The following is a 13,421-nucleotide window of genomic DNA, read 5'->3' on the forward strand; positions in this document are numbered from 1 at the left end:
TGGTCAGTGTGTCGCAGGGTCACAGTGAGAAAAGTGGAACTGGAAATTACAAGCCAGAAATGGAAGTGAGGGAGGAAGTAAAAAAATGCAAGCAGATAGCATTCTGATTTTCATATTTCTTCCATACCTGTAAGTATCCGTGCGTGTTCTTTCTTGTAATAATCTTCTCTTTATAAAAGTCAGCTTTCTCAGCTTATGCTGAAGTGTCTGCAGATGATGTAGAATTAGCTGATTGTTAGAAAAACTGTCTCTGGAAAGCCTCCTGGCAGCACAGAGGGTGCTAGGGCACAAGGAAGAATTTGGAGGTGTACATCTGGAACTGTCCTATTGCCATCCTGTTGCTAACCCAGGGAGACAGCCGTGTTGTGTATTCTGGATCAGTTTGTAGGCTGCTCAAACTCAGTGGGTCTAGGAGACACAGAAGTAACCATCTTTAACAGATCCCTCCTCCTGCAGTAGCCTGGACCCCAGGGTACAATACCTATACAATACCTATTGACCAAGATATGAATGGGAAGGAAAAACAAGACCTCCAATGGGTTATATCAGTAAAGTTTGCCCTCTGTATTTTGGAAGAACAAGAGGAAAAACTATAAAGGATCCTGGAGCATAACTGTAGGTAGAGTACTATATATTGAATACTGCTCAGTAAAGAAGGCTAGTTGTATATTGCTAAGTACCTCAAGATCAGGGTTCAAAAGTGTCAGTAGGTTCCTAGTAAGTCTTTTGTGATTTACTAAACTTTGCCTTGTCTGTAGTTCTAAAAAACATATGCTGGAGTATCAGATTTCCAGTGGTTCAGTAAAGCTTTTATATACAGTTGTTAATTTCATTTACTTAAAATTCCAGCATCTCAGTCTTAGACTCTACTTGTGTGGTGTGGTTGATGTTTTTCGTTTTGTTTTGTTTCCTTCCTGCCCTTTTGAGGATTTTTGCCCATGTAATACAAAATTTATTGGCTGTAATAGAAGGCTCAGGATACAATGTCATACTAAATCCTATACAGCTTGGAATGCCATTTTTGCTCCTCCTCCCTCCCCCTTGGTAAAAGGTAACCTTATTCCTACCTTTCCCTCCCACCTAAAGAGAAGGCTACAGCTGTCTGTTATGTGAAGGTATATTTGTAAAACAGCCTGTCATGCTGACTGGGGTTTTGATACGTTTATATAATGAGGGGTTTCATATCAAAGCATGAATGTATGGAGGGTGAACAGGTGTTGCCTTGGCAACCTCTGAATCTTGTGGTCTTTGTGGTATAAATAAAAAACTAATCAAGGACCTGATTCAGTAGTATTTAGGCATTCAAAATACCTATTGAACAGGGTACAAGGTTTGAATGGGAAGGAAAAATAAGACCTCCAGTTGGTTATATTAGTAAAGTTTGCCCACTATATTTTGGAAGAACAAGAGGAAAAACTATATAGATTATAACCATGATAATAAATGCAGTGAGTCCAGGTTTATGCATAAGGAAGGTCCCAAGTATATCACTTCAAGTGTATTTTCACTTGGGATTTGCGTGCAAAATGTTATTTGATTTGGTGGTATCCCTGTGTGCTACACTTTGAGTTTTTCTTACACTTGAACAAGAAAACAATTAAACAATATTTTTATGTGTGTGTTTGAAGAGTAACGAGAGAGGCATGTTTCTGTGAACTTTTCTTACGAGTGATTTTTATGGTACAGCAAGTAGCCTATTGCCTCTAGCATCTAGCTGTCTTTGACATGAGTTTCACTGGAGGGCCACATCAAATGACAGGAAAATCAATGGTAAGATTTACACAGAACTATATGAGAGTTAGATTGGCTAAATCGTTTGGCTGGCTAAATCATTGGCTTCTATGACAGGGTGACTCACTTAGTGGATGAGGGAAAGGTTATGAGTGTTGTCTGCTGTATTGGGTCTGGCTGAGCGGGAGTTCATTTCCCTACAGCAGCCCTCACAGTGCTGTGCTTTGCATTGGCAGCTGGAAGGGTGTTGATAACACACCTGTGTTTTGGCTACTGCTGAGCACAGCCTCAGCACTGTAACATTCCTTCCTCAATCGAGGGCAAGATCCTGGGAGGGGACACAAGTAGGCCAGCTGACCCAAACTGACCAAAGGGATATTCCGTACTATGTGACATCAACCCAGATATAAAAGCTGAGGCAAGGAGCTGGAAGGCAGGCATTGCTTGACTCCAATGGCTGCCTGCTGAGGAACTGTTATGTGAGCTGAACCCCTGCTTCTTGGGGGTGGCCGACCATGGCTGCTCATGGGAAGTGGAGAATAAACTGCGTTATCTTTCACCTTTGGCGGTGCAAGATTTCACCTGGCTTCTGCTTTAATAAACTGCCTTATCCCACCCCACGAGTTGTTTTCCATCTTACTCTCTCCCCTGTCTGGCTGGGAACAGGAGTGATAGAGTGGCTGGGTGGGCTCCTGGCATCCAGCCAAGGTCAACCTACCACATCTGCCTAGACTTTGGTAGTGCCATCCCTTTATCTTTTTGTTTTCTTTTAAAGCACCCTATCAATCTGTTGTGGACTGCAAGAAACTAAAATCTACAAGGGGAAGAGATTACTTTGGCAGGTCTAAAAGAAAGACCCTCTAGAGGAGTGATTGTCATTTCAGCATATCAGATGGGGACCTCCAAAGGGGTTGTTTGAAGAAATTTAGTTTGTCAGGGAACAGAATTTAGTTTGTCAAGGTCAACAGAAGCTTCAGATTCATCCTGTGTGACATGAGGCAGTTAACCAAGGAAGCTACCTGGGGAATTGGCACAGTTTTCTCTGTCTTTAACATGGATAACAAGAAGGGGAGCTCCCAAATCTTTTCTCTATCTTTAACATGGGTAACAAGAAGGGGAGCTCCCAAATCTTTTCTCTGTCTTTAACATGGATAACAAGAAGGGGAGCTCCCAAATCTTTTCTCTGTCTTTAACATGGATAACAAGAAGGGGAGCTCCCAAATCATGACTTAGGCAACCTGAAGTCAGAAGTACCCTTGGAAAAGACTTCCTTATTCAGAAGGGGAACCTAAGGAGTGCCAGGATCCTTGCTTGGCTGTGATTTATAAATACAAGTAAAAAGAACCTAACATTAAATCCTCAGCATGCTCTGTGCTGTTTTAGACCTCTGTTTCACAGGCTTCTGGAGAGAAGAGCTGCAAAATCTCCTGATTCAATGAACCTAGCTGAATTCTCAGTATTGTGCTCAAGAGGGGCAGAAGTGCAGCATTCTTGGAGAGGTGAGATGAGGAGGCCCAGTGGAGGCAGGGCTGCAGCCAAGGATGTTAGGGGAGAGAGGTACAACAAGCAGTGAAGCCACAAAATGAGTAATACGATAATAATCAACACTTACGTTGCAGTGTGACCATTCCTCAGCAGAAGGTGATGCTCAGAGATTTAAAAACTAAAATAAGCATTAATTTGTTAAAATAACAACATCTTTTATTTTGCAGCTAATACTACATAATATACAGCAGCAGATTAATAAAAATTTTGTAGTTTAGCTGCATATAAATGACTGTTATTGTTAAGAAGAGAAGTCTGAGCTTTGATAAATAAGAGGGAACAGTACAGTGTAATATAATAGCAGAGAGAAATTATAATGGTGTTTCAATACCTTGTTAATGAGGGATTCACACTTTCTCTTTTAGTATGTGGCTTTTTCTGCAGTTTTACATAACTCATCAGTACAAAAGTGACTGTAGCTGTTAATTAAACAAGATATTTAACCTGACTTTGTTTTGAAGGTATCCTCCATAGAACTGAGTTATAAAAACACAAAAATAACATGCCTTTTTTTTTTTTTAAATTTAATTCAAAGTAGAATACTTTGGTTTCTGACTGCATATCTACACATAACTGCGATTTATGTCTTCGTTCTCTGTTATATTTATTCTTGCATGAATGCTGAAGTAGTAGTGGTAGACTAAGGGGCCATATTGACAGATCTTCATCAGGAGAAGTAGGAATCAATGCATTTTACCTTGGCAGTGTCCATTTTACCTTAGCACTAGACCCAGGTGTTAGGAACACTTCAGTATATATTTTACATTGGTGAAGTTGTACATCTGCTTAACTTTCAGCCACATATAATGGTGTGTGAGACTGACCTGATTTCACATTGCTCTTTCATGGGATGACTGGCATATCAGATGTATTTATGGGGCTAGAATGGAGCTATGTTTGTATAACTGTACTGTAACCTGCAGTAGATGGAATAAGATAAGGCAAAGGTGTGAACTGCTTCCAGCCCATGCTTTCTATAATAGTCTTGAGTGTTACTGTAGGAATTCATGATATGGCAGTTTTAGATACTCTGTTCTAGCTCTCTACTTTGTCCCTTATCCAGACTGACTTTTTAGGGGTGTGTAGTACCACTTGGATCCAGTTAAAAGCAGTCCTATTCATGTAGAAATATTTACATATTTTAGGTCAGTGGTACAGTTTCAACTGAGGCAAATAGACAACAATCAACATCACTAAATTATCTTCCACTTAATTTTAACCATCCTTTGATAGGTGGCTGTTTCTATTCTACCCCCTCAGTCCCTTCCCAGACTTGGTGATATCAGGTGATATCTTGAACTGATAACATTTACATCTCATCCAGCAGTAATAACACATCTGGCAGCAAAACATCTCTGTATTAAGAGCACTGTTGCACAGCTGCTAAAAAGAGAAGAAGCCCCAGTGACTTTAACACTGTATGGTTTACTAGATGAGAATGCAGGGCAGCTTTTGTCAGGGACTTAACATTGAGCTGTGCATGTTCAAGGCCCTCTGGGGACTGAGGTCTATTGATCCCTAGTGCTCAGCCTACGGAAATGATCAAAGCTGTAGGGAGGGAGCCTGCTGCAGCTCCATATGTTGCATTCAAGCTGAACAAGGATTTCATCTTCCCCAAGCCACCTGCAGAGCAAAATTGCTCAGATCTCCAGAGATGAAGTAGGTTTCACACTAGTTGTTTCTTGCTTTAAAACCTTTTAAGGATAATGGAGGGTCCAATCTTTTCTCCATGTGGTAATACACATAATGCCATGAAATGAAGCTGGGGGCGATAGAAAAAATGGAGAGCAGTATTGTTAGGAAATAAAATCACAAGAGATTCACAGATTCAAACTAAACGATGGAACTTTCCAGGGAGATCAATGCAAGATGTGTTTTCATCACAATGTGTAATGCTCTGTGAAGATACCTTATCTAGCTCAGGAACTAGTAACTGTATGGCCATATGGTTAAATATGGTACTTGATTCAGGTTAAAAATGATCTCACAAGGAGTAGTTAGTTAACATGACTGTTCTTTCATGACTTAGGCAAATCACCTATAATAGTGGAGTATTTTTTCTGTAGGTGTACTTCCTTCTTACGGGGGAAGCATGGGTTCCACTTGCCCAATATTTTAAAATTTTTGCATGCTGCCTCATGATGGGCATTCTAGCTTTCAGTTCAGATATAGAAAACAAACAACCTGATTTCAAACCTTTGCATTGTTAAAAGCTTCGCACATAATAAGTCTTTCTATTTATTATTTATATAGAGGAAGCTTCTAAAAAGTCTTGTTTTCTAACTGAAAGATCAACAGAGGCTGTGGGGATTCAGTGGGATTGCATTCTCTGCTTTATTGCCATGGATTCAATTGACTGAAGGGTGCTTAAGCACTGCATAAATGCTTCTTGCTTGTCTGTGTGAACAAAGACAGTACTATTTAATTTGTATGGCTTTCAAACAGATACAGCCAGATACCCAGAGCAGTGGAAACTTTGCATCCATTGTTAAGTGTCTCTCAGACTGTAGAAAGACCAACAGAGTAAAACAACTCCATTTCTTTTCCAGAAAAGTGAATTTTTGGGAGGAATAAGTGAAAGTGGTGCAATTCATATAAATTAAGCAGGCAGTTGGTGACATACCTCAGAAAATTTTTCTCTGTTTGTGCAGAATTGAAAAATCTAATCTGAAAACTATGTCAACTTTATGACGCTTTTAAAGAGTAAATATTAAGCTATTTGCTGATTATAGGAAGCCAAAGGGAATTTATAATGAATGTAAGAGTTTATCATCTCTCTTTTTTCTTTTTTTTTTTTTTTAATCCATCAAGAGCACTTCAACACCATCCTTTCATCATTTCCAAATAGCATAATAAAAATAAGCACTTTTTACTTGGAGTCATGTTGCCACACAGAACAGTATTGCATTTTTGTTCATTACTGCTGTAGAAAGGAAAAAATCCATATTTTGCAATGCAACACATATTTTGCAGTGAAACATTTTAGAATTGTTCATATGTGGTATTTGAATATAAATGTGTGTGTGTGTGCCTATGCATACACATGTATATGAATATGTATTTACATATTGGGATCATATAAAAGACAATTAGTAATGAAAAGGGAGAGGATAGCATAATGCATAGTATTACTGAAGTAACTACATTCTTAAAAAAAACTTGTTAACAGAATCAGAGAACGCTTGAGTTTAGAAAGGACCTCTGGAGGTCATCTTGTCCAAGCTCCCTCTCGAACAGGGACACCTAGAGTTGTTTGTCCAGGCCCATGTGGCTTTTGAATATCTCCAAGAATGGACATTCCATAACCTTCCAGGGCACCCTGTGCCAGTGTTTGATCACCCTCACAGTGAAAAAGTTTTTCCTGATGTTCAGAGGGAACTTCCAATGTTTCAGGTTGTGCCCATTGCCTCTGGTCCTCTCACTGGGCACCACTGAAAAGAATCTGGATCTGTCTTCTTTGCACCCTCTTCAGGTGCTTACATACATTCATAAGATCCCCACAAGCCTCTTCTCTAGACTGAAGAGTCCCAGCTCTCAGCTCAGCCAAACCCACAACCCTACAAAAGCAAATGACCTCATTCCTCGAAAACATATGCTTTCTAAGAAATGGTAACCTCAAAATATATGATTTGTTCTTTGACAAAAATACAGTATGCATTCTTAGCACTATTTACAGGCAAATATTTTCATTCTGAGCTACGGCAAATTACTATACTCTTGATATATTTTGTTGGTTTCAGCTACTGCATCCAGATTCCTTGCTACATAGTACTTGTTTGCCCAAACAGCATGTATTTTCCTCTGCTTAAATAGGACTAATTACTCTTCCTTTGATTAAGTTTGGAGTTAGAACATATTGACTAATATTGCAAATGGCCTTTTGTGCCTGCCTGTGGAGAGGACTGCTTTTAATAAGAAAGTAGAATTTAAAGGCACTCAACACATTTAATTTAGTTCTGTTTGACCCTACAGACTGTGTTCTTATAAAGCAGCATGGTGCTCCTGCATATCTGTGCACCCCTTCATTCTGCTCTCTCAGTGCTGTATGCACATTAATAATCAGTGATGGAAGAAAAAAAAGTTCAAGTTACAGGTTGAACTCCAAAAGAGAGCTTTTCAGGAAGTATCATAGATCATGTTTAATAGCCTGTGGATCAAAATGAAACTCAGTATGTATCACAGGGGAGTTCAATAATTGAAGCATTCTGGGAATGTGTAAGTACTGGAGTCCTGAGGTCACTAGAAGCTTCATTCTGTGCTCAGTTTTTACCTGAAAAAAACCCTGTCTCCTTCCTCTATCATCTTTTCTTCTTATAACAAATAGTAATCATATTTTAATGCACTGACTTAAATTATTTTATCTGACATTCAGGGGAACAATAAACTTCTACCTCCTAATTTTCCGTAAATGAGGAAACCAGTCAGTCAGAGACATTAGCATTTCAGAGTATCTCCAGTACACTTGACTCACAGCTATCTCCCCTCTGTGCTGGGTGTCTGCAGAATGGTCCCACAGGAGCCCTGAACATGTTCTCTGGGTCTGTGAAGCTGATCTACCTGCCAGCTCTGAATTTACTCCTTTCATATGAGAAGCCTCAGGGGCTCTCTGAAGGATCCTAACTGGTCTCCTGGTGAAAGGAAAGCAATACTTTGCAACCCTGGAGCTGCACAGGTGGTATTATGTGGGTAGGGGGAGACTGTATGGGTTTGTCTCAGAAAAGCAGCAGTCACAGAAGAGCTTTGTGGACTTGCTGCTCTGTGGTTTGCACGGGGGATAAATTTTTTTCCTATGTGAAGGTGGTGGAAGGAAGGTTGTCTTTTGCAGCATCCTGACAGAGAAAAAGACTTCTAATGAAACTGTAGGAAGCCTGGCCAAGTTGAGACCCTTGGACCTTTGAATGAGTATCATGGGGCTCCTGTGCCAGGGCTGCATTGTGTGACTGTGGCAGGACTGGACTGGTGGGGGGCATGCTATTTGATTTGGAGCCCTCAGGGTTAGAGTAGCAAGGCAGCCCTGCAGCCCAGATCAGTCCCATCTTACAGTGGTCAATGGTGCTCCTGGAGGACCATTGTGGTTTCACCTCATTGTTTCACCTTGTGCTTGTAAGCTGCTCCTAGAGCTGCCTCCCTGCAGCTGCCCAAACTGTGGCTCCTTGTCCAGGTGAGGATTTTGGTATGCAGTTCAGAGAATCTGTTTTACAATGGGAGTTTGAACTGAATGGGGTTGATGACTGAGGAATACAAATGAGGGAATAACAGTTGATTTTTAGGTGAGGATTTGCAGTGAATGTTTTAGGGTGCACTACGGATCAATGAGGGGACTGCTCAGCAGAGCCACTGCCTACATGATGGTTATATATATTCCTTAACCTTGCTAATAATTGGTATTTTAATGCTGAAGGGCACATGTAGGATAACAGTAATGCCTGCCCCTCCCACTGGTCCTTTGCATATGATGAATCTCATTGAGAATGAAAGCAAAGAGCATGGGTGAACAAAAATTATTCTTAGCAGTTGTTTAATTGTTAGTACATGATTTTTCTTGCTTTTGCACATAGCTGAACTGCAATGTGTAACAGAAGTCACCACCCTCTTGGCACCTTTTAAAGTGCTGCCTCTCCCTCTGCAAGGGTGTGGTAACAGGACCTTCCTGAATGCTTTAGATATCTTATAAAGGTACTTGAACATGAGAAATTGCAGGTGAACTAAATGACAATCTCATGAATGAATGATGAGTGGTAGTGTGGTGTGTTGGTAATGGCTTTTTAAATGAACCATTTCTACACTACATAGTAAAGTTTCCTTCAGTTACAAATCTTTCTGGTGGCATCATGAATGTTCTGCCCTGCCAGCTGGTACCTGCTGTGGCTTCTGAATGAATCAAGTGTCTTCTACCATTCTGTTGGGTTTGGCATGTTTAATAAATAACAGCGATGAATTGACTGTAGTGCACTAATAGTTATTACAAGTGAAATAGCCCAGTGATTTTTTTTTTTTTGGTAATTTTATAGGGAGTTGGGCAGCAGAAAAATAAAATCTTTGACTTTCACTCTTAATTAATGGACTGCTACAGTAAGAGTTACTATGTATTTGATGGAAAATAAGATATTTTTTCTGTCTTATCAGCCAGAAAACAGCAGCTGCTGAAAGTATAAGCCTTTATTTTACCTCATAGGAAAGGTAAACTTCCACTGTAGTCTGTTTGAAACATGAGTGACAATTTCAACATGGAGTTAGAGCCTGTCTGTGGAAATATTTCATTGTGTTTGTCATATCAGGCAAAGTGGGGAACTCCCATGTTGGGTGGAGTTGCAAAGGATGTGGGTAATTTGGCAAATGGAACATTTCTAGAAAATAATTACAAACATACCTGGGTTACAAATACTTGATCAAAGAATTTTTTGTTTAGGGTACAAATGAAACATTTATGGCTTTACACTTCTGCTTATGTTGGGCAGCTTACGCAGAATTTGTAAAAGAGCAGTAGTTTATGGAAGCATCCTTCCTTTGCACCTGGTAGTCCAGTCCTTTGTGAGTCTGCACTTGCAAATGGTGTCAGCTGTCGTTTATTGACTTTCAGAAAACCAACAGTGAGGATCAGCATCAAGGTTAATCCTGGTCTCTGTGGAGCCTCACTGGCAGCAATGTTTGATTGACACCGTATTTTCCCTACACGTGGATATATGCTGGTTATTCAAATCTTGCTTAGTTCTACTGTATTGCTATTGTGTGGTCCTAATTTTTTGTGCTGTTCCTGTGTGAATTGTTCTTGCTATTTTTCATCTAAATGGCTTGTGTAAGGCTTTCTTATTAATGCTCTAAGTGCAAGTAAATCATTGAGAAAACTTGTAATATCAGCAAAATAATGATGGTGGGCTGACCCAAAAAAATGATGTTTGGCAAAGATATGAATGTAACTGAACACAAAAGACTACATTCTGAATCTGTTTCTATCAGTTTTAGAATTTCTACATATTCTTATCCTTTAACTCATTATAAATTATATCCAGTATGAGTGTTTCTTTTTTTAACTTTATCTTCATGCTGACTTAAGCATCCTTATTTCACTAGGTCTATCTCCTTACCACTTCTAATAGTAGTGCTTGTTTTCTGAAATTTCCATAGTATCCTAAAAAATTATCCACAGATTCAGTGAATCATTTTTGATCTTAGGTCTACAGGCCTGGATGGATTGTACCTTAAAGTTTGCCTTCAGTAGATCTTTAACATTTCAATAGCTGCTGATGGCTTGGAAAGTTCATCAGATTTGTGGTAGGAATCCCTCCCAGCAGAAATTGAAAGCTTATTGAGCACTTCTGCCTTGCCTGCATTTTTAATGATTTGACCATGGGTAAGGTTTCAGTCATCCCTAATGTACATACTAAACTGTTTCTTCTTTTCCTAGTCCTGTCAGTCAAGGTTTTCTTTTCCTTCTGATAAATTTTCTTCATGTCATGTTTGTATTGATTGCTATTTGATCTGCTTCCCTCTTTCAACTTGTTAAATACTGCTTTGCTATCTTCCCTTTGCCAATAAACCGGGATGGGCTTTTAGATAAAGCTGTCTTCTTTCTTGATTGAAAGATTGCAGCTTTTGGCTATCTAAGCTCTTCTTAAAGAGTTTTAAGCTTTCATCTATCTTGACCATCTGAAGTTTTTCTGGAAAATAAGTCTTTTGAAACACTCCTTGCGATCATGACTATCCTTTTCCTTAGGCTGAAGTGAGTATAGTCAGGCTGTGATCAGTACTCAGGAGGAAGTGCTGATTTATAGACCAATGAGTAATTTCTCTCTGTCACGGTATGGTTGGAAATGAAGATGTATCATCATACTGGTACAGCACCACAACTGCTGGTGAGTTGGGACAGGATGTGCAAAACTGTTGTATGAGTTGGAGACTGTAGATATACTAGGTCAGTGTTTGTGTAACAGGATGCGGTGACTGGGGAAGGGAGGGAAAACACAGCCAGTGCTGGGTACCAATGTGTCTTAGCTGCTTGAATGATGTCTCAGTTTGATTAATAGAATGTAGAAATCTACAGATGTCCCATCCCTGGAAACATTTAAGATCAGATTAGACAGGCTCTGAGAAACCTCACATAGTTGAAGATGTCCCTGCTCATTGCAGGGGTGTTGGACAAGATGACCTTGAAAGATCAACCCAAACAATTCTATGATTCTATGTAGCATCTGTGCTTATGAATCAAGTTAATTTTTGTAATCAACAGTGGCTATGATGCAGTTTTATTGACCTGGAGGGCTCAGTGCTGAAGCTGCAAAAGTGCTCTTTGAAAACGGTTAGGGATGGTGATTAGTACCTGGCTGGAGGACCTGCCCTGGATACGCAGCTCTGGATACCATGAATGGGAGCTCTGCAGTGTTGGTAGCTGTATCAGGGCTCGGGCCCAGCTGGCTGAAGAATTACACCTGCACTTGGGCGTCACGTCTGGAGCACAGCTTTTCCAAGTGCTTTTTAAGCCTCAGCTGGTAGTAAAGCCAGGTGACCATTGGGGGGCACCAGAACAACAGTAATGTGTTGGAACTGCTAATTAGTGCTCCGGCTGTTAATGGCTATTTGGCGCTCTCAGGGAAAAAAACCCCTGTGTTTGAGGAGGGAAGGTAATTTCTTTCAGTTCTTAAATCAACATAAGTTCCTCAGTAATACTGCCAGCTCTGTTTTGAAGGCACGAGCTGTTAAAGAATAAACTATAGCAAGCAAGAGCTATCTCCTACTTTCCAGGCAACACTAGCTTTTTCTTTCTTTTATTTTCTCTCCACACCCCCCCTCCCCAATCGTTTGTATAAAATTATGTACTTCTTTACAAGGTTTAAACTAGTTATTTGGAATAAGATATATTGACTAATTATAATTGAGAGATCAGTGTCTAATAAAATATTAAACTTCTTGTAAAGATTTTACAGTTCTTCCTAGGCATTTGAGTGTCCTGTACAGGGTCTGAACCCAGTAATATTTGAGGAGTTAGTATGCAGTTTTAACAGTAGTTGAGCATCATTGTTTGTTTTTTCCCTGAGTGACAATTCAGCTGATGGTATGAATTTTTTAATCTAAAGGGATACCTAGATGCATGGGTGGATATTGTATAAAAGGGCCTATAGGCTCGTAGTAATTCATGGTGTAAAAGTATCTTTGACTGCTCCTTGACCTGGCCTCATAATAAAATGAGGGGAAAGTCATATTTTTTTCCCCTTAAAAAAGAAGACTGTTCTGCTGTCTACAGGCAAAGGCTTCTTCCAAGTGTCTCCTGAAATTCCTCCTGCTAATCTTTGTTGAAAATTCACAGTATTATTATTTAATATTGAAGGTATGAGCCTGTTTTAGTAAAGAAGTGTTTTCTGTTTCGTTCTGGTCTTTTTAAGTAAGTTTGTCGATGTGATGATATTGAGTTTCTGTGTGTCGAGTCACAGTGTGCTTTCTGAAGAGCAAGGATACTAGCCAAGAATTAGCATTACTTGGCCAGTCATGTTGGAAAGCATAGTCCAAGCTGTCCTGAGTCATCTGCAATGTTCAAAACTGAAAGCTGCCAGAGACTTTCACCTCCAGTGTTGCTGGTGCTCCTCCTCTATCCAGCTGTCTTACTGATTTACCAGCCTTGAAGTCTCAATTGCATGGATAAATGCTGAATTACAATTAGAATGTGGGCTTTAGTTATACCAACAATACAATTAATTTTTGTGATTAGTTTTGCAAATATTATTTCTGACTGTCTGGACAAAAAAAATCAGAAAACAATTAAATGAATGTAGCGTTTGGACACCTGGAAAAGACACAGAGACATAATGAAAGGATCCCTTGCCTGAAACCATGTTCCTCTTTCTCACTAAGTAACTTTGCCTGAAAAGGATACTACTTCCCTATGCAGGTCTTGCTTTCTTTATATCCCTAGACCATCATAGAGGCAGACTACTAGACACAGTGTCATCATGAAACATCTGACTTTCATCAGGCAGCTAGAGGCATCTGGAAATTCCTGGTTTTTTAAGTTCACTAAGCCTATTTGAGGTCTTCTAGAAGTGATGAAAGAAACCTGTTAATCCTACTGCTGCTTCACTTTAAATCAGTAACTCGTCTCTTAAACCTGTGCAGTTCTTTAATTCACACACTAGATGGTGATCAAAAGCAGCCCA

At 39.7% G+C, this 13,421-nt stretch overlaps 1 protein-coding gene across 2 annotated transcripts in view; it reads left to right on the forward strand.

Moving 5' to 3' along the window:
• GADL1 (glutamate decarboxylase like 1) overlaps positions 1-13,421 on the forward strand; it is an 81,834-nt gene that overhangs the window by 50,803 nt on the left and 17,610 nt on the right. The window contains exon 15 of one of the 2 annotated variants that reach the window (XM_032703647.1): positions 7,780-7,944. The exons of the other annotated variant lie outside the window; for it this stretch is intronic. Coding sequence (XP_032559538.1) covers positions 7,780-7,896 — 117 coding nt within the window. The 3' untranslated portion in view covers positions 7,897-7,944. Of the gene's footprint in view, positions 1-7,779; positions 7,945-13,421 lie in introns of those variants that run through there. 2 annotated transcript variants of the gene reach the window in all.

This window comes from Chiroxiphia lanceolata, chromosome 1 (genome assembly GCF_009829145.1).
Source record: "Chiroxiphia lanceolata isolate bChiLan1 chromosome 1, bChiLan1.pri, whole genome shotgun sequence".
Lineage (NCBI taxonomy): Eukaryota > Metazoa > Chordata > Aves > Passeriformes > Pipridae > Chiroxiphia > Chiroxiphia lanceolata.